Below are 21,695 nucleotides of genomic sequence, written 5' to 3'. Positions count from 1 at the left end.
TTGTCAGCAATCGGCGTACGAGGTTACATCCAGAAAATGTGGAGAAGATGATGTTCATTAAAATGAATTATAATCAATTCCTCCGCGGAGACATTGACCAGCAGCAATTGCCTCCACAAAGTACACAGGGAGCTGAGATGGTGGATTCCAGTGGGGACGAATTGATAATCTGTGAGGAGGGGGATGTACACGGTGATATATCGGAGGGTGAAGATGAGGTGGACATCTTGCCTCTGTAGAGCCAGTTTGTGCAAGGAGAGATTAATTGCTTCTTTTTTGGGGGGGGTCCAAACCAACCCGTCATATCAGTCACAGTCGTGTGGCAGACCCTGTCACTGAAATGATGGGTTGGTTAAAGTGTGCATGTCCTGTTTTGTTTATACAACATAAGGGTGGGTGGGAGGGCCCAAGGATAATTCCATCTTGCACCTCTTTTTTCTTTTCTTTTTCTTTGCATCATGTGCTGATTGGGGAGGGTTTTTTGGAAGGGACATCCTGCGTGACACTGCAGTGCCACTCCTAGATGGGCCCGGTGTTTGTGTCGGCCACTAGGGTCGCTAATCTTACTCACACAGCTACCTCATTGCGCCTCTTTTTTTCTTTGCGTCATGTGCTGTTTGGGGAGGGTTTTTTGGAAGGGACATCCTGCGTGCCACTGCAGTGCCACTCCTAGATGTGCCCGGTGTTTGTGTCGGCCACTAGGGTCGCTAATCTTACTCACACAGTCAGCTACCTCATTGCGCCTCTTTTTTTCTTTGCGTCATGTGCTGTTTGGGGAGGGTTTTTTGGAAGGGCCATCCTGCGTGACACTGCAGTGCCACTCCTAGATGGGCCCGGTGTTTGTGTCGGCCACTAGGGTCGCTTATCTTACTCACACAGCGACCTCGGTGCAAATTTTAGGACTAAAAATAATATTGTGAGGTGTGATGTGTTCAGAATAGGCTGAAAATGAGTGTAAATTATGTTTTTTGAGGTTAATAATACTTTGGGATCAAAATTACCCCCAAATTCTATGATTTAAGCTGTTTTTTAGGGTTTTTTTAAAAAAACACCCGAATCCAAAACACACCCGAATCCGACAAAAAAAATTCGGTGAGGTTTTGCCAAAACGCGGTCGAACCCAAAACACGGCCGCGGAACCGAACCCAAAACCAAAACACAAAACCCGAAAAATTTCCGGCGCTCATCTCTATTAATAAGAAGCACAGAAGTGCTATGTAAGTGGTGTGATTAAAATAATGTATACAAAGTGATAGGAAAAATAATAAGTGTTAATAAAGTGTTAGGGTGTGCCGACCTTATTATGTAGAAATATTATTCACTCGGTGTGCATTAGGGAACACAGTTTTTTTCCTAACATGGGAATAAGGCAGAATATAGCAGTCAGAAAGTACATAAACCTGAAATAGACTTTTTTTGAAATGGGGAAATACTGTACAGTGGACCCTATTCAGTAAGGATTGCAAATTCTGCTAAGTAGTAGTTGCTGCGATCAAATAGTTGCCATCCACAAATTGAGAACATATGCCCATCGTAGATATTGCAAATGCATCGCTTTATGCAGCTGTTCGCAGAACCATACGCAACTACTGGAACATCAAAGATTTTTCCTATTTGCACAAGGCAAGGTCGTCCACAATTCTTGCAACACAAGAGGCTGGAAGTGGTCATTGCTGACGTCAGAGGCCCTCCTTAAAAACACCTAGGCACGCCTGCGTTTTTCAAACACGCCCAGAAAATGGCAGGCTTCCGCCCAGAAACACTGGCTTTCTGTCACTCAAACAGCAGCTGCATTGCGATCACAATGTGTATGAATTATCTGTCGCTATTTTTACTCGTGCAGTAGATTGATAATCGGCCCGATTGCGATTTGCAGATTTTGTAATACTTACTGAATGAGGTCCTGTATCAGTAACAACCAGTGACAACTGATCATCAAACAGATTACACTACATGAATTAGAAGGAGAGATTTATCAAAGCTTGGAGAGAAATACAGTGGAGAGAGATAAAGGGAGTTATTTACTGAAGGTCAATTTTCATCGATTTCAAATTGATGAAAATCGATCTCAATCAATGTTGAGCTTCAGGGGCTGAAACATACATTTATACTGTGTTTTAACACGGGGGAGCGCATCAACACAGGTTTTTTAGTTAAGTGGAAATGGCTCAACACAGGTTGAGTGACCCTGGAATCCTACCCAAGTAGCTACCTGGATTGAACACGGTAACACAGTAATGACCCGGGAAATTGTGCAGTGGAAATGGTCATTACCTGTGTTTTCAGACTCAAGTAAGTGACATCAATAGCTTTTACAGAGCTTACCCAGGTTTAGTGGAAACAGATCCGACCTGGGAATAACCCATGTCAAAATGCAGTGGAAACGGCAGGGCTGACATGGGTTGTAGCCGGGTTAAACATCCTGGATCGGACTCGGTACTCAGGTGGAAAAGGGGTATTACTAAAAGATGATTTTTGATATTCATTTTTAAATGTTAGTAAATGTTTGTTTTAGATCTGGAAGTACAACATTGATTTTGATTGATTTAAATTTTTTAACATCGTCCTTTAGTAAATATATCCCAAAGTAATAAATTCAAATTATTTTTTTAAGTGGGCGTGGTCCCACTTCAGTGATTAGACCATTCCCCCTGCATTACCGGGCCAGGGCCACCATCAGGATGGGAGACTGCCGAGACGTTAGTCCTAGGGGGTAATTCAGATCTGATCGCTTGCTAGCATTTTTTGCAGTGTTGCGATCAGCTCAGAACTGCACATGCGTATGCACCACAATGCGCAGGCGCGTCACTCGGGTACAAAGCGGATCGTTGCTGTGTGATGGGTTTTACAAAGAATCCATTCGTACAGCCTATCGCAAGAAGATAGACAGAAAGAAGGCGTATATGGGTGTCAACTGACCGTTTTCTGGGAGTGGTAGGGAAAACGCAGGCGTGTCCAATCGTTTGCAGGGCAGGTGTCTGACATAAATTCCGATCCTGGACAGGCTGAAGTGATCGCAGCGGCTGAGTAAGTCCTTGGCTACTCAGAAACTGCAAAAGATCTTTTTGTACTGCTCGGCTACATATGCGTTTGCACACATGCACAGCTAAAATACACTCCCCTGTAGGCAATGAGTATCTAATTGCAGCGCTGCAAAAAACTGCTAGCGAGCGATCAGATCTGAATGACCCCCCCAAGTCCTGGACAGAAAGCAGGCCCGAGTGGTAATGGTGTAGATCGATGTTGGGGCCTGGAGCTGGTTACCGCTGGCGAATGGCAGCAGCATAGAGACTGACAATGCCGACAGCATTTCAAATTCGGCACTGGCCACATGCCAGTCAAACTCCTGATGGACTGCCGGTCCATCAGATCCGATTGGCTCATGGTCGATGCCAAATTCAAAGTGCCAACGGCACTGTCAGTCTATATGCTGCTGCCTGTAACCAGCTCCCGGCCTGATCTAGCAGAGCGGCCAAACAGGGGAACAACCGCCATCCCATAGAGAGTGCAGTGTGGCCGCTGGGACTGATTTGGTTGGCCAGTTCGCCACAACCCATTGGGTCCTCAGAGCCTGGCATGGGCAGTGATGGGCTCTGCAACACTAGGGGCCCTGCACATGATGTAGCCACCATGGGAGGAGCCAAACCAGCTAGACTGAGTGCAGTAGGGGGTACAGAAGCATGAAGAGGAACATCCCAGGTGAATGTTCTCTGTGTGCTGTGCTGTACGTAGGTGCCCTAACATGTTATGTCACATACCTGCAGCAGCACCTTTTGTAATGGCAGAATAGAGGGTGGTAAGGGGAGGGGTTTAGATATTAAGGACTGAGCAGTAATGTAGGAAAGGGGGGTGTACTAGATATACATGACAGAGTAGTAGTTTGGGTAAAGGGGTAGCTATTAGATATATGGGGACAGAGAAGTAGTTTGGGTAGAGGGGTAGGTGTTAGATATATGGGACAGAGTAGTACAGTAGCTGGGGATGAGTGGTAGGTACTAGATATATAGGACAGAGTAGTAGTTTGGGTAGAGGGGAAGGTACTAGATATATGGGGCAGAGTAGTAATTTGGGTAGAGGGGTAGGTACTAGATATATTGGGCAGAGTAGTAATTTGGGTAGAGGGGTAGGTACTAGATATATGGGGCAGAGTAGAAATTTGAGTAGAGAGGTAGGTACTAGATATATGTGACAGAATGGTAGCTTGGGTTGAGGGGTAGGTACTAGATGTACGGGACAGGGGTGGGGGGCTGCCTATTTTTCTAGTTCCGGGCCCAATAATTACTGATGGCAGCCCTGGCTACTTCTGTACTGTTACCATTTATACCACATCACACTCAGCACAGCTTTAATAAGCAGATTCCACTTACAGAGATATGTTTAAGCCTGTTGTCAAGCTGCAAAGGATGAATGCAGTGGTATAATTACATTATAATGTGTTATCCAAGACAAAGCTCTACAGTCACTTGCCTGTACTGTAACTTAAGATGCAGTAAGTAAGTTTACTGTAAATAGCTTTATGATTAATCCTAGAGAATTACACCTGGAATTGTTAACAAATGAGCAATACAGATTTAACACAGATAATATTTGCATATAAGGCCTTTATTTCACTTTAATTTTATTTATAGATATGTCCAGTCTCATTGTGGGTGTGAATAGTCGCACCCGTGGTCAGCCTGCTGCGTCTAGTGTGCTCCGTTCACGGACTCGTGCGAATAATCGCACCCGCGATCCATGGGGAATGTGTTGTGCGTATGGGACTATTCGCACATGCTCATGTGTAGTCGCTACCATGATGCATGTGCATGTGCATGTGCTAGCACATGGTGGAAGCGATAAAACAGGAGCCATCTGTAGATGCCTTTCTGGGGTGGAAGGGGGTGGATTAGGAATCAGATAAAATATCCTACCTGGATCACAACATAACAGAGTCACCTGACACAGCATGCTGTCAGAGTATAGATATTCAGAATGTTGACGCCAGAATATGGACTAAATGTCTTCATTCACAATGTAGACACTGACATAACAAGATTGTCAATGTGGGATCAAAAGAAGAAAAAAGGAATTGGGTTCAACTGGGTGCACTCCGTCCCCTGGATTGATTTATTATTAAAATCCACTTTATTAATTTTAATTTAAAAACAGGTATAGACACAAATACTCAGTTCAGCAGCCTGTGCGGCTTGTAAATTTTAATATATATTTGTTTTTAACCGATAATAGGTAAGTTTTGAGCAAAATAGAGAAATTTAGAAAAAAGTTGTGAAAGAAATATAAGAATTGTGAATAAAGATTAAAAATGTATACTGAGTGTCACGTCTCTTATTTGGCTATTGTATATGAGTTCCCATACGTATGCTACCGATCAATTGTGAGCACAGAATAAATATACTGTATGTGCTGTTTTATATATATATATATATATATATAGCAATATATGCTATTTGCTCCACTAACAGGAGAATAGGTGCCAATTTATAGTATACTATGGCCCTCAGTGGCTCTATAATACATGGAACCTGTAATTTAATATCAATGATAACTAGAGTTTCCTGGGTAGTGACCTCTTAGGTACAGCAACTAGTGAATGTGGTATTTACAAAGGGTTAATGATTAATAATATCCCTGCAGCCATACAGTAATAGTAATGGTGATTTAACATGCAGACTCCCGTGATTATAGCAAGTGTTAATTCGGACCTAATTCAATAATTATAACCCTTTATTTTTACACAATACAGGCTGAGTTATAGGTAGTTTCAATTCACATTCATAGGTGGTATTAGTAACTTTATATCAATGGTTAATAATATATCCTGCGTTGCAGCTCTTATGTCAAACAGTTGGAGAGTGTGATATCTCATACAGGTTTATAAATGACCTGTGATCATGTGATATTCATATATATAAATTCAAGTCTTTGCGCTGGGGATTTATAATTCCCAGCAGCGAACCACATAGTTGTCATTGCTATGGTACCTTTGTGGTTATTTTATAACAATAATAATATTATTAAGTCACTGCAGCTATTAATTAATGATAGTCATGTTGCATGCAGACTCCTATCTTTTTAGCCAGGCTTTCTTGTTTATGGCTGTACCTAATATTCCACTTATAACACTAGTATTAGATTTCTATTTGTGGCTGTACCTAATATTCCACTTATTACACTAGTATCAGGTTTCTATTGACGGTAAAGCATATTGTTACATTGATGTTTGGTGCATAAAACTTTCAGCGGGCGTCCCTGCTGCATGGGGCCGTTATGATTGAACCTCCTATGCACCGCTCAAGTTTCTAACAGCTACCACTGCTGCTATCTTAATAAAGACCGCAGCGGGATGCATTTACAGTGACAATGGGATAGTATAGTTGTATATTGGATATTAGACGTGACACCCTGTCCACCAATGCGCATTTTGCTCCGGTTTCGGGCTTCGTCAGGGCAGTAGTCTAGTAGTACTACTGCCCTGACGAAGCCCGAAACCGGAGCAAAATGCGCATTGGTGGACAGGGTGTCACGTCTACTATCTAACATACAACTATACTATCCCATTGTCACTGTAAATGCATCCCGCTGCGGTCTTTATTAAGATAGCAGCAGTGGTAGCTGTAAGAAACTTGAGCGGTGCATAGGAGGTTCAATCATAACGGCCCCATGCAGCAGGGACACCCGCTGAAAGTTTTATGCACCAAACATCAATGTAACAATATGCTTTACCATCAATAGAAACCTGATACTGGTGTAATAAGTGGAATATTAGGTACAGCCACAAATAGAAATCTGATACTAGTGTTATAAGTGGAATATTAGGTACAGCCATAAACAAGAAAGCCTGGCTAAAAAGATAGGAGTCTGCATGCAACATGACTATCATTAATAGCTGCAGAGACTTATTAATAATATTATTATTGTTATAAAATAACCACAAAGGTACCATAGCAATGACAACTATGTGATTCGCTACTGGGAATTATAAATCCCCAGCGCAAAGACTTGAATTTATATATATGAATATCACATGATCACAGGTCATTTATAAACCTGTATGAGATATCACACTCTCCAACTGTTTGACACAAGAGCTGCAACGCAGGATATATTATTAACCATTGATATAAAGTTACTAATACCACCTATGAATGTGAATTGAAACTACCTATAACTCAGCCTGTATTGTGTAAAAATAAAGGGTTATAATTATTGAATTAGGTCCGAATTAACACTTGCTATAATCACGGGAGTCTGCATGTTAAATCACCATTACTATTACTGTATGGCTGCAGGGATATTATTAATCATTAACCCTTTGTAAATACCACATTCACTAGTTGCTGTACCTAAGAGGTCACTACCCAGGAAACTCTAGTTATCATTAATATTAAATTACAGGTTCCATGTATTATAGAGCCACTGAGGGCCATAGTATACTATAAATTGGCACCTATTCTCCTGTTAGTGGAGTAAATAGCATATATTGCTATATATATAGCAGCACATACAGTATATTTATTCTGTGCTCACAATTGATTGGTAGCATACGTATGGGAACTCATATACAATAGCCAAATAAGAGACGTGACACTCAGTATACATTTCTAATCTTTATTCACAATTCTTATATTTCTTTCACAACTTTTTTCTAAATATCTCTACTTCGCTCAAAACTTACCTATTATCGGTTAAAAACAAATATATATTAAAATTTACAAGCCGCACAGGCTGCTGAACTGAGTATTTGTGTCTATACCTGTTTTTAAATTAACATTAATATAGTGGATTTTAATAATAAATCAATCCGGGGATGGAGTGCACCCAGTTAAACACAATTCCTTTTTTCTTCTTTTTATCTAGTATATCTCTGTATTGGTGGGTGGCACCCAATACGGACAGTATCATAAAAGATGGAGACTTAATTGTTCCAATTATCAAGTCCAACATTCCATTGAAATAATCATTTACATTCTGGTGCTGAAAAACTTTTTCTTTTTGCAATTTAAGATTGTCAATGTGATCAGCCAGAATGTCGCAGAGGATTTTAGATTTAGGGATAGGGTAATGGGCCCTACACATTTACCGATTACACTGAAAGATATGAACGATCTTGTTCATTAATGAATGAGATATCGTTCATATCTTTCAGTGTGTAGGCACCAACGATGAACAAATGCGTGGCCCTGTGGTCGTTCATCGTTGGTGCCGGCTCGTTTATGCCGGCAAGCCAATATGGACAATCTCGTCCATATTAGTATGCAGGGCTATGGGGCCGGGTGACGGGGGAGTGAAGAAACGTCACTTTCCCCGTCATGACCTCCCTGCCGCCATGTCGTCCGTTGGTTGTATCAGGCACCTTGGTGGCCAATTGGCCAATGTGTAGGGCCCTTTAGGTTGTGGTTAGGGGTTAGTCTAACACTAAAGGTAAATGGGAAATTGCTATATCGACTTGCCGACTGCCGACATTCACAATGTCAACTTTCTGGTAATGTCAATATTATGCCAGTGTCAGCATTCTGAATGTCAGCATTCAACTATGTCAACAGTGTCTTGCAGTGTCAGGAAGATTAAAATTAATACAGCAAATTAATTAGTTAATTCATTAATTCATTAAAGGTTTTAAATGCACCGCTACTAGATAACATTTTTTTTCTTAAATGAAATGTGACAATGTACTAGTTGGTATAGTATTAAAAGCTTTAACACTTTATAAGAGTTATATATTAGATACATTTGAATTAAATAAAGAGATACTGAGAATAATGCTGTCACAGAGACACCAAACTGATCAGTATAAAGTGAGAAATAAAGTAGAAAATATAACAAATATATTCTGATATTGGATCATTCCTTGTGTTTGCAATATTCTACAGATCAGATAATTAGAATATAATATGATACTGTACAATGTTAAAAATTTTCTGCTTCATACAATTTAATTATTAGTGCTAAAACATAGAAGCTTTCTTACAAAAGTAAGGTTCATCTGTATAGCAAACACTCCTAACATTGCTACAAGGTACAGAAGTGACCTTGTACACCTACTGTAGCAATTCTAAGGCATGACAAGTGTCACTTGAATTGAACCTCTGTCTTTTGCCCTTTTACCCAGCTGAGTTCAGGGCCGGCTCCAGGCCTACTAGCACCCTGTGCGAGAAAATGTAAAAGCGCCCCCCAACCCCTATGCGCGCGCAGAAGGCGCGCATCGATACGGGGAAAGTGGGCGTGGCCTCCTGGGAAAGTGGGTGTGGCCTCGTAACTTCATATTATTAAACTATAAATAAATATATTTTTTCACACCCCCTCTATGCACACAATTAGCAGCCTTATGCAGAACAGCCACAGTAGTGTTCCTTACACACAATGTCTCCAGTGTAGTGCCAGCCAGGGTCGGACTGGCCCACAGGGGTACCAGGGAAACCACCGGTAGGCCTCACTGCATGAGGGCCCACTCCTTCCTCTAGGGGTCAGGTTCCAGAATGTGCACTTGTATTATACATGGTAGATATATTGCATTACACTGCACTAAACTATTGTGTATTTCAAGCCTCCGTGGAGGCTGGCCACACCCCCTTTGTACACTGGCCACACCCCTAAGTATGGGCCCCTATAACTGCATTTCCCCGGTGGGCCCTTCATGCCCCAGTCCGACACTGGTGCCAGCTACACATGACATGCCCCGCAGCAGTGCCAGCTACACATGACATGCCCCGCAGCAGTGCCAGCTACACATGACATGCCCCGCAGCAGTGCCAGCTACACATGACATGCCCCGCAGCAGTGCCAGCTACACATGACATGCCCCTCAACAGTGCCAGCTACACACAATAGACCCCCAGCAGTGCCAGCTACACATGATAGTGTTCACGTTTTAGGGCAGGGTGCTGATCACAAGGAGGGCACATTTTTAAGTAAGGAGGGCAAAATGATGTACATACTGTAATGCTTGGTGCTCCTTCACCCACATGCTGAAGCAGGGACAGTGCGCGCCGAAGGCGCGCAGCAAAAATTTAGGGCCGTTGCTTCGTGGGGAAGGTGCATGACCACAGAGTAGTGGCAATTCGCATTACACCACATAGTAGTGCAGCTAATACACATTGCACCAGGTAGAACCTCCTATACACTTTGCGCCAGGCAGAGCACGTTAGACACTTTGCGCCAGGCAGAGCACGATAGACACTTTGCGCCAGGCAGAGCACGATAGACACTTTGCGCCAGGCAGCGCACGATAGACACTTTGCGCCAGGCAGCGCACGATAGACACACTGCCTAGCCACAGACGCCTAGTAGATACACTACATGATATGCCCCCCAGCAGTGCCAGCTACACGTGACATGCCCCCCAGCAATGCCAGCTACACGTGACATACCCCCCAGCAGTGCCAGCTACACGTGACATGCCCCCCAGCAGTGCCAGATACATAAATGGCCACACAGTGCAGATATGCCCCCAGTGCCAGATACATAAATGCCCCCACAATGCCAGATACATAAATGACCACACAATGCCAGATACATAAGTGCCCCCACAGTGCCAGATGCATCAATGACCCCACAGTGCCAGATACATAAGTGCCAGATACATAAATGCCCCCAGTGCCACAAAACATAAATGCCCCCACAGTGCCAGATAAATAAATGCCCGCCGTGCCACAAAACATAAAAGCCCCCACAGTGCAGATATGCCCCCACAGTGCCAGATACATAAATGCCCCCAGTGCCAGAAACATAAATGCCCCCACAGTGCAGATATGCCCCCACAGTGCCAGAAAAATAATGCCCCCACAGTGCAGATATGCCCCCACAGTGCCAGAAAAATAATGCCCCCACAGTGCAGATATGCCCCCACAGTGCCAGAAAAATAATGCCCCCACAGTGCAGATATGCCCCCACAGTGCCAGAAAAATAATGCCCCCACAGTGCAGATATGCCCCCACAGTGCCAGAAAAATAATGCCCACAGTGCAGATATGCCCCCACAGTGCCAGAAAAATAATGCCCCCACAGTGCCAGAAAAATAATGCCCCCACAGTGCAGATATGCCCCCACAGTGCCAGAAAAATAATGCCCCCACAGTGCCAGAAACATAATGCCCCCACAGTGCAGATATGCCCCCACAGTGCCAGAAAAATAATGCCCCCACAGTGCAGATATGCCCCCACAGTGCCAGAAAAATAATGCCCCCACAGTGCAGATATGCCCCCACAGTGCCAGAAAAACAATGCCCCCACAGTGCCAGAAAAATAATGCCCCCACAGTGCAGATATGCCCCCACAGTGCCAGAAAAATAATGCCCCCACAGTGCCAGAAAAATAATGCCCCCACAGTGCAGATATGCCCCCACAGTGCCAGAAAAATAATGCCCCCACAGTGCCAGAAAAATAAACGGCCCCACACAGTGCCAGACAGATTTTAACTTACCTGTCTGTCACTGACACTGCGGTGCTGCTGAGAGCCGGGAATACTGCTGTGGGCGGGCCGCGGACGGAGGAACAAAACTGTGTGCGCGCTATGCACGCTGCGCGGCGCCGGCGTCCAACGTCAGACGCCGGCGCCGCACAGCGCGCTGCATAGCGCGCACACAAGCGGCCGGGAGTCGGAGTCGGACACACAGAGGCTGGCTCCAGGCAGGAAAATGGCGGCCGCAGCGTGCGGCGCCCTGTAAGAGTGGCGCCCCGCGCGGCCGCTCTAGTCGAACATGCCTGGAGCCGGCCCTGGCTGAGTTGCAGACAAAAACTACATGAAATGCCAGAATCAGTAGTCAGGGTAATCACGCACTTTTTTTTTAACCGATTTTATATAGAGACGAGATATGATGTAAGCAGGAAGACCAATCACCAGATGGGGTTTGAGCTGGGCTGGGCGAAAAGTAGAGGAGGGCCAAATTTAAAAAATATTTTGGTGTTAATTTGGTTTTAAACTAAATTGAAATCAAATGTCATAAATACGTTGCAACAGCTTCTAGAAGTTTTACATGTTTAACTAAAATGTAGAACTTCCAGGTCCAGTTATATTTATATCATGCAGTATGGATGGTGTAATGGTTAGCATTACTGCCTCACAGCACTGAGGTAATAGGTTCGATTCCCACCATGGCCCTAACTGTGTGGAGTTTGTATATTCTCCCAGTACTTGCGTGGGTTTCCTCTGGGTACTCCGGTTTCCTCCCACAATCCCAAAATATACTGGTAGGTTAATTGGATCCCAACAAAAATTAACCCTAGCTTGAATGTGTGTGTGTGTACATGTGATAGGGAATGTAGATTGGAAGATCCACTGGGGCAGGGACTGATGTGAATGGGCAAAATATTCTCTGTACAGCACTGCGGAATATGTGTGAGCTATATAAATAACTGATAATAAATAAATAACCTGAGCCTTGATCATTAAGAACATTGTGTAGTCGCACCATATGTCCACATTACTAAGAAGAATATAGCCAGAAGAGAACACATCACTCTGGTGGCAATTTAGACAAACATGTCTGAACTAGAGATGAGTGGGTTTGCTTTTACTCGGATTTACCCAAATCTCCTTACTGGCTATCAGGCGTCACGTGTTTTGGATAGCCATTAAGAAAAATCCAGAAAATAAGAAATGGCGATAATTCTGGCGTGAAGAACCGAGTAAATCCGAATCTTCTCATCTCTAATCTGAATAATTCTGCAATGGAAATAGATAAAACATAACATTGGGAAATGCAGTAAGCCAAGTGCATTACTACACTCATTTCTGTTCATGTAAATGTTTTGACTCTTCTAAGTATAGTGCAAATCAAAGGAAAACATGTCACCCTATATATCCCATGTCATTCATAGGGGGGAATGTAATAGGGTGTGAGAATCAGAAAGTGAGCTATTTTGTGAGAGTTCTCCTGTTTTTTTTGAAGTGGCGGTCATTTATATGACAAAATCTACCTGGTTTTGCCATATACTGTACATGATTACCACTTTTTAAAAAAAACAACAGGAGAACTCTCACAAAATCTCTAACTGTGTGATTTTAACACCCTGTTAAATTTTCCCCTTTATGTATTTTTGTTAAATTATTTGTTGAGGCAACAATTTGACTTGTCAGCCACCAAAAGTATAAAGAATATGGACCTGAGTTGGATGCTGCAGTATATGTATTTGGATCCTTTGCCAGTCTTGCGTAGGCGACTTTATGCAAATACTGATACTAGCCCTTTTCTGGTGTACAAGCCCATCCCTGGTGTACAAGCCTTTTCCTGATGTACAAGCCCCTCCCTGGTTTACAAGCTCCTCCCTGGTGTACAAGCTCCTCCTTGGTGTAAAGCCTTTTCCTGGTGTATAAGCCCTTCCCTGGTGTACAAGCCCTAATCTAGTGTACAAGCTCCTCCCTGGTGTACAAGCCCCTCCCTGATGTGCAAGCATGTGTCTGCATGTGCAAGGACTAAGATGCCCACTTTGTGCATCTTTAGATGGCAAAATCCTGCTTGGGGCATCTTTAAATGCAACCATTATTCTTAAAGTCTCAATTTGCATCAGCCACATGCGAGGTGCATATTGTCCATCACAGTATGGCTTCCAATGTGAGTGATTAATCGTCTGAGCACAGAGCCACTTAAGCACCAGGCCCATGACACTGACATGATGCACCCATAAGATGGACCATCTCCATGTGTCCACATAGCCACTTCCCTGTCACCTCCCAGTCACCACCCAACGATATAGAGGCGTGCGCAGGAGAAAACATTCAATCAACTTTATCTGACATTAACATTGCGTTTGACACTCATAGCATACTTGCCTACCTGACCCTCTCCATGAGGGAGAAAATGCTCTGTTCCTGGACATTCCTGGTAATGTATGATTGCCATCACCTGTGGTGAAACACCTTTCTTATCACTTAACTAGCCTTTTGGCTAAGATCAAGTGTAGTACCTGCTCGAGGGAAACACTTGGTGGAGTACCTGTTCTTACACTAGGAGCGTGAGAGGTTCCTAGATGTGGAATGGAGAAACACCTTGTGGAGTACCATGCTGGAGTGTGGCAATGCCTCTGGTCGAGAGGGGAGAAAAACTGGGCTTAGTATCCACCGTCCTTCTAAGGGGATGAAATAGGGCCCCTTGCGTGGAGTGGAGAACGGCCCGGTCTAGTATCTTCTCTCGTACTAGGGGTTGACCCTGGCACAGAGTGGGTATGAAGCTTGGTCTGGCTGAGAGGTCGGGAGCAGCTAGAAGCTCGAGGTGTTTTGTGCCCCTGGAACTGGAAGGGACAGGAGTGCCGAAAATGCACTGGAGTTTCGAGCCACCTTTGCACTAAGGCACTTTTAGCACTTAACACTTCAGACCCTTCCTGTCTGCACCCAATTACCAGGAAAGTCCAGGAACAGAGCATTTTCTCCCTCATTGAGAGGGACAAGTAGGGAAGTATGACTCATAGTCATACCCTGCTGTATGTATTGTATACAGCTCATCTGTTTCTGATTGCTAAACCCGTAATGAGGCTGTAAAATTCTTGAGAATACAGATTAGTGCTTTTACCCCCAGTGTTATGTGAGATGAAGCAATGATACTGCTGTATACTGTTTGCCTGACTGCATGTATCTAATACATAGTTATGAAGTCATTAAGAATTTATTTTCACTGTGCTGTTTTCTTTTTCTTTGTCATCAGTTTCCTGTGATTGAGCTAAAGGTATGTTTTACATTATCAATTTGATCTGATTATGTTTTAATTTAACCACTTATGTGGGTCGAAGAACAAGACAAAAATTTCTTTTACATTAAAAGGTCCATCATATCAAGGGGTCTATTAATGAAGCAGTGAAAACTGTGGAGAAGTCAGCCAGTGGAGAAGAACCAATCAGCATTGAAGTAAAATGTATAATTTGCATATTATAAAATTATACAGAGCAGCTGTTTGGTTGCCATGGGCAACTTCTCCACTGGCTCACTTCTCTACTCTTTTCACTGCTTCATGAATAGACCCCCAAGTCATACACTATCGCTTAGAGAGTGATAAAATGGACAGAGAAAAAGTACCAGCCAATCAGCTCATAACTGTCATTTTTCAAACACAGCCTGTAACATGGCAGTTAGGAGCTGATTGGCTGGTACTTTATCTCTCTCCACTTTATCTCTCTCTAAGCGATTATGCATCTAGACCACAGTCATTTTTGCTTTTATTATTTTCTGTTTATTATGTTATGTGCTCCTGTATTTTGGATTGTATCTACTAAATGTTACTGCTGATGTTACCAGGAAAACTATTACAAAATCTTAAACTTATCAAATGTTTACATCACTCTGGGGGTGTACCCAGTGCTCCCCGTAATGCTGGGCTGCCCCCCAGACACTCCGCTTGCACTGCTGGCTCCTCTACAGTGACACGAGCTGGGCGCTGCACGATAATATCTCCCATTCACTGAGGAGGAGTCAGCAGTTTGGTGTCACCCCCTAGAAGGTTGACACCCGGGTGCCGTCCTCACACAGTGCCGGATTAAACCCTGTGGAGGCCCCTAGTCAGTCTAAATGTCGGGGCTCCCTCGCAAATTACCTCCTAATACGTTTAGATTTACCAACTAACAGTCTACAATCTGGAAACTGTAATGTGAATCTGAGGTCTATAATTTATGTACTTTAAGTTGTTAATGGGTACATTACATTAATACAGTATTTTCTCTATAGAGTCTTTGATGTAAGGTTTTAGCTTCTCTGAGTTGATTCATTTTTTGGAAACAATTTAAGAAAGCTTAATTGTAATTGTTTTCAAAATCAAATTAATATTATATTGATCTGTGGTTGGGGGCCCATAAAAGGTGCTGAGCCCAAAGACTGGTGCCTACTCTGCCTATTTGGTAATCCGGCACTATCCACACCCCCTACATCCCACAAGTAATGCCTCTGCCACAATGGATTACAACAGATCTATCTTTACTCTGTTTGCTCACAGGATCCAAACCAGAACCGCATTGGACAATGGCTGAATGCACCTGTTAACCATGGGATTGCTGATTTCACTTTCCCTTTGTCAAATGAACTATCTTTTGGAGTATATAATATTGCCATACCTTCTGAATGTACAAAACACTTTACTGTGTCTGAATATGGTAAGTTGCAAATAAACCAAAGCGTAGTAATAGATTTACATATAAAAAATAAATATGCTAACATATGGTTATAATGAAATTTACAATAGTAAAATTGCACAACAATGTGTATAAATAAGTCTATGCTTTGCCAACATCTGCAAGTTTATGATTTGCAGAACATAAATTGTGTATCATAAAGTATAACATACTGTATTTGTTACTATTTCATAGTTTATATCCTGAGGAACTTTACTACTATTGTCACAGAGTTCTGTAATCCCTATTGATGTCCCTAGGTCTATGTATATAACCTGTATAAGTGCATATAGCACAGTGTATACAGCAAACATGACCCATGTAAATGATGTCTAGTCCAACTCTTCACAATTTGCCATTTCTAATATTTGAAATAATTTATTATGCCAGGGAATCTGTATACTTTGTATAGACCACATTATGTACAGATGGAGACACGCTAGTCGTGGCTCTATCTGTGACTAGGCGAGCCCACCTGGGTGCACCTAGTCACTGTGAGTGTCTCCGTCTGGATGGGGACGCGCGCCCGGACGGAGATGCTCCCCATTCACTGGAAAGGAGAGCGTGTTTGTCCGGCTGGGCGCGTGGGCCCAGACAGAGATGTTTACAATGGGAAGCGGTTCTGTGCACTCCCGGAGTGACTAGGCAGATGGATCGCCTAGTCACGCCAGGAGTGCATGTGTGCGCCTCAGCCAGCAAAGATAACGGAGGCTCCATCTGTACATCTAGAACCAGTGTTGGACTGGGGCACAATGGGCCCACAGGGGTAGGATGCAGTGATAAGGATCCATGTCATTCACCAGTCCGTGGTCCTGCTGTGCCAAGTAAATGACCCACTAATAAAGTAACAATGTATTACTTCAGTGCATGGTCTGGAACCTGAATCATAATAGAGGAAAAGGTCCCGTTAAAAGAGTGATGGCTAACCTTGACACTTTAGCTGTTGTTGAACTACATATCCCAGCATGCCCTGCTACAGTTTTGTTATTTGGCCATGCTAAAACTGATGCAGGGCATTGCTGGGATGTGTAGTTCAACAACAGCTGGAGTGTCAAGGTTAGCCATCACTGCCATAGGAAGTGGGGCCCACTGGGGAGATCCCCTATCCCTCTGTGGGTCTGTCCAACCCTGACTAGTTCTAGACATAATCATAATTGTATTATATTCTGTGCAGACATGGGACACTGGTGACGTAGATGCAGATGTACAGTGGTATGCACTAAATAAAATGCGGTAAAAAACCCATCTTCGGTGGTTTTTACCACATTTGCATATTCTCTAAGCCCCACATGCCGGGGCTTCTGTGCGGAGAGTAACACCAACTTTTGCTGCCATTACCCTATAAAAGCCTATGGGCTTCTTTCCGCACTGTGCTGTCAGAGGGATCCCTCCCAGCATGCCCCATGTGTGCCGTGTCACTCTGCGCATGTGTTGATGGACTCCAGCAGGGACGTGCAGTCAGGGGAGGCAGTGCCTCCCCTGTCATTAATGATTAAGATAATACAAAGAAGATGCATATGACATATATTCTGTGTCATATGTATCCTCTTAATATTCTTATCATTGCTCCTCTCTTTATGCGTTTGGGAGGCACCGATCGTGGTGCTTCCCGTTGTCTCTGGGGAAAGGTATGGGAGCAGGGGGGCGGGCACGGGCGGGGACTAGCCATGGGCAGTAAAAGCCCATTGAAAATATATGGGAAAGCGGCACCATTAGAGGTGCCGCTTTCATACAGGGACGTGCTTTCAACCTATGAAAGCACGTCCCTGTCAGTGAGGCCACAGTGATTGGCCAGCGGATCCGTCACTGGATCCGCTGTCAATCACTGTGTGGGCGACGCTGGCGGAGGAGGTGCGGGCGGCTGGATGCGGCGGTGGTGCGGGCGGCGGTGGTGCAGGCAGCGGGTTGCGGCGGCGGTGCGGGCGGCGGAAGTTTACCTTTAGCCTGCAGAGTTTGGCAGCGGAGCAGTACCAGTTTAAAAAATGGCGCCTCAGCGTAATTTTTTAAATTCAAGATGGTCGCCGCGAGCCAATCACGGCTCGCCGCGTCATCACCCCGCCCCCTACGGCTGACTTATATAAGTCAGCGCGAGGCAGAGGAGCGTCAGTCCGACGGCGGAGGAGGAGCTGTGAAGAGCTCCTGAAGAAAGAAGACGCCGGAAGTCCTGGATGGGCGGCGGCTATGCAAAAGAGCTTAGCAGCCGCCGCCCACCAGGTGAAGACGCTGGAAGCCCTGGGGATGTGGCGCCCCCCAGGTGAAGACGCAGGAAGCCCTGGGAAGGCGACAGCCACGCAAAAGAGCTTAAAGGCCGCCGCCCCCAGGTGAAGATCCAGTTTAATAAAACTTATTTTTAAGAAGTGTGGTGTTTTATTTTAATATTTTCTTTACAGGTGGACTACAGGTGCCAGCGGGCCCTTTATGTCCGGGCATGCTGGCACTTGTGGTTCTCCAAGTGCCAGCATGCTGGGACCTGTAGGCCACCTGGAAAGAACAATATTAACATACAATGAACCCCGCACCCACCGCCACCAGGGGTGCGGATCATAGCACTGTGCTATCAGCCCAGTGCTGGTTATTGCTCGGGAGGGGGGACCCCATTTTTATTTTTTGGGGTTCCCACTTTCCGAGGAGTTCCAACCCTGGGCTGACTGGCTCGGGGGGATGATTAATGTTATGGCAGGGGACCCCACACTGAGTGTCTCCCCTGCTATGGCATTACTCCCCCTGGCTGGTTCTGCCTAGTGCTGGTTCAACTGATGTGTCGGGGGACCACACTTTTTTTTTTTCGGGGTGGGGGGGGGTGGGCTTGATAGCTGCCAGTGCCTCCCCAACCAGTGACCTCACCGCACGTCACTGGATTCCATGGGCCAATATCTGGAAGTCCAGTGACGGGAGCACATAGCAAAGGACAGCTTTTATCATAAGAATTATCCTTTGCAGTACTAATCGCATATGTTATTGCATATGCGATTAGTACCACTGTCATAATGGCACGATGTTTGGCTGAATGTATTCCATCTTCATAGTCTGATAGCCAGACTGTGTCTTCTACAGCAGCATAACTGTGTCTTTATGTTAATTTCACGGCAGATGGTCACCCCACTGAGAGTGTATGTAGCTGCAGTTGCTGACCACGATACACCCATGACCCTCTTTTACCACCCACAAAAGCCCACCAAAATTGCATCTATCTATGTGCAATATCTTTCTGCTGTAACCATTAGAATGCTGGTAGCCTGTCTCACCCCCTACTCACTGTAACTCTCTTCTCACTACACTAAGCTTCAGTGTCCATTGCATCTCTTGCTGCTGCTGACTAAGTTCTGACTACAGTGCACTTCCTGGTCACATAACACATCCAAGTGTTCATCAGAGCACAAGGCCCACCCCCACGCTCAGGGGCATGCCTCTATTTTCTACCTTTCTGTGCAGCGTTAATGCCCGTAGTGTGACCCCGCCCCCAGCTTTGCAAAGCAGTGCCTGACTGTAGAACCGAGGCAGAGATGTTGCTGCCTCATCTCTTGTCTCCCTGCAGCTCCAGGGATCTCAACAAAACTGGTAAGTTTTAAGGATTGCAATAAACAAAGAAGATGTTTATAAGTTATAAATATCTTCTTTGTATTATTATAATAATTTTTATACCAAGTGTCTGGAGTATGACAGGGAGGATAGGGTAGGCTCTGCCTCTCCTGCCTACCTTGACTACAAGTCCCTGGTGCAGTAAGAAGAAATAACAACACCTTGAATGAAGCTGCACCACAGTCTGCACATCTCTTTGAAAGTGAGACAAGTGAGCCTGTTAATTGCACGAGTGGAGTTGGATGACCTTGTCATTTGGAGGTAGGTATAATCTTGTGTCCATGTGTAAGGACCACAGTTCCACCACTGATGTTATTGATACATTCTGTACAACCATAAAAACATATTGCCAACCCATCATGACCTCAATACTAGACATGGTCATAAACTTCTTTGCTAAATGTTATAACCTCCGAGTTCCAGTTTTGTAGGAATTTTGTGCGAGTCTGTCCCTTTTTTTAAAGAAACTATTATTTGCAAGGCAAAACCAACCTGGTTTTGCCTTGTAAATGATTGCCTCTTTAAAAAAAGCGGCAGACTCGCACAAAATTCCCGCACCTCTGGAACTCGGAGGATATTACATTTATCCACATAATTCAACATAGAAATCTGCAGCAACTGTACATAGCAAGGGATGATTATGATCCAAATCTAAAAGTGATCTCGAACAATTATTGACTAGAATACTTTTAAATGACATATTTTAAAACCTGTGCAGATACTGTATGTTGATTCACATTAATTTGCTTAACAGATAATATAACTTCAAGTAGAGTTTACAGTGCAGGAAATACACAGAGTGGAGTTATGATTTGTACAGAAAAATAACATTTCTCTTATGTCCTAGAGCAGAGGTTCTCAAACTCGGTCCTCGGGGGCACACACAGTGCATGTTTTGCAGGTCTCCTCACAGAATCGCAAGTGAAATAATTAGCTCCACCTGTGGACCTTTTAAAATGTGTCAGTGAGTAATTAATACACCTGTGCACCTGCTGGGTTACCTGCAAAACATGCACTGTGTGTGCCCCCGAGGACCGAGTTTGAGAACCTCTGTTCTAGAGGATGCGGGGGACTCCGTAAGGACGATAGGGATAGACGGGCTCCGCAGGAGACATGGGCACTAAAAAAGAACTTTAGGAATGGGTGTGCACTGGCTCCTCCCTCTATGCTCCTCCTCCAGACCTCAGTTTACTACTGTGCCCAGAGGAGACTGGGTGCATTACCGGGAGCTCTCCTGAGTTTCCTGAAAAGAAAGTATTTTGTTAGGTTTTTTATTTTCAGGGAGCCTGCTGGCAACAGACTCCCTGCATAGAGGGACTGAGGGGAGAGAAACAGACCTACTTTACGTTAGGCTCTGTTTCTTAGGCTACTGGACACCATTAGCTCCAGAGGGAATGGAACCCAGGTCTCACCCTTGCCGTTCGTCCCGGAGCCACACCGCCGTCCTCCTCGCAGAGCCGGAAGATAGAAGCCGGGTGAGTATGTGAAAAAAGAAGACTTCAGTGGCGGCAGAAGACTTCAGATCTTCATTGTGGTAACGCCCACACAACAAACACACGGCAGGCACTGTAACGGTGCAGGGCGCAGGGGGGGCGCCCTGGGCAGCAATAAGAACCTCCATATCTTGCTTAAAATGATATATACAGGCTGGGCACTGTATATAAGAGATCCCCCAACAGTTTTGAAAATTTTTAGCGGGACCGAAGCCCGCCGCTGAGGGGGCGGAGCTTGTTCCTCAGCACTCACCGGCGCCATTTTTCCCCACAGCACACCGCTGAGAGGAAGCTCCCCGGACTCTCCCCTGCTTACACAGTGAAAGAGGGTTTTAAAGATGGGGGGGGCACATAATTTGGCGCAGATACAGATAAACAGCGCTATCTAAGTAAACATATTGTGTTCTTTTTCCCTGGGTCATTAGCGCTGGGTGTGTGCTGGCATACTCTCTCTCTGTCTCTCCAAAGGGCCTTAGGGGGGAACTGTCTTCAGATAAGAGGATTCCCTAAGTGTGTGGTGTGTCGGTACGCGTGTG

At 44.5% G+C, this 21,695-nt stretch overlaps 1 protein-coding gene across 1 annotated transcript in view; it reads left to right on the top strand.

The window, feature by feature from the left end:
• Positions 1-21,695, top strand: part of LOC135056654 (alpha-2-macroglobulin-like) — a 222,886-nt gene that overhangs the window by 13,815 nt on the left and 187,376 nt on the right. Inside the window, exons 5-6 of the mRNA XM_063962100.1 lie at positions 14,635-14,655; positions 15,913-16,069. Coding sequence (XP_063818170.1) covers positions 14,635-14,655; positions 15,913-16,069 — 178 coding nt within the window. The remainder of the gene's footprint in view (positions 1-14,634; positions 14,656-15,912; positions 16,070-21,695) is intronic.

This window comes from Pseudophryne corroboree, chromosome 3 (genome assembly GCF_028390025.1).
Source record: "Pseudophryne corroboree isolate aPseCor3 chromosome 3, aPseCor3.hap2, whole genome shotgun sequence".
NCBI classification, from domain to species: Eukaryota; Metazoa; Chordata; class Amphibia; order Anura; family Myobatrachidae; genus Pseudophryne; species Pseudophryne corroboree.
This window is presented reverse-complemented; position numbering and strand designations above follow the sequence as displayed.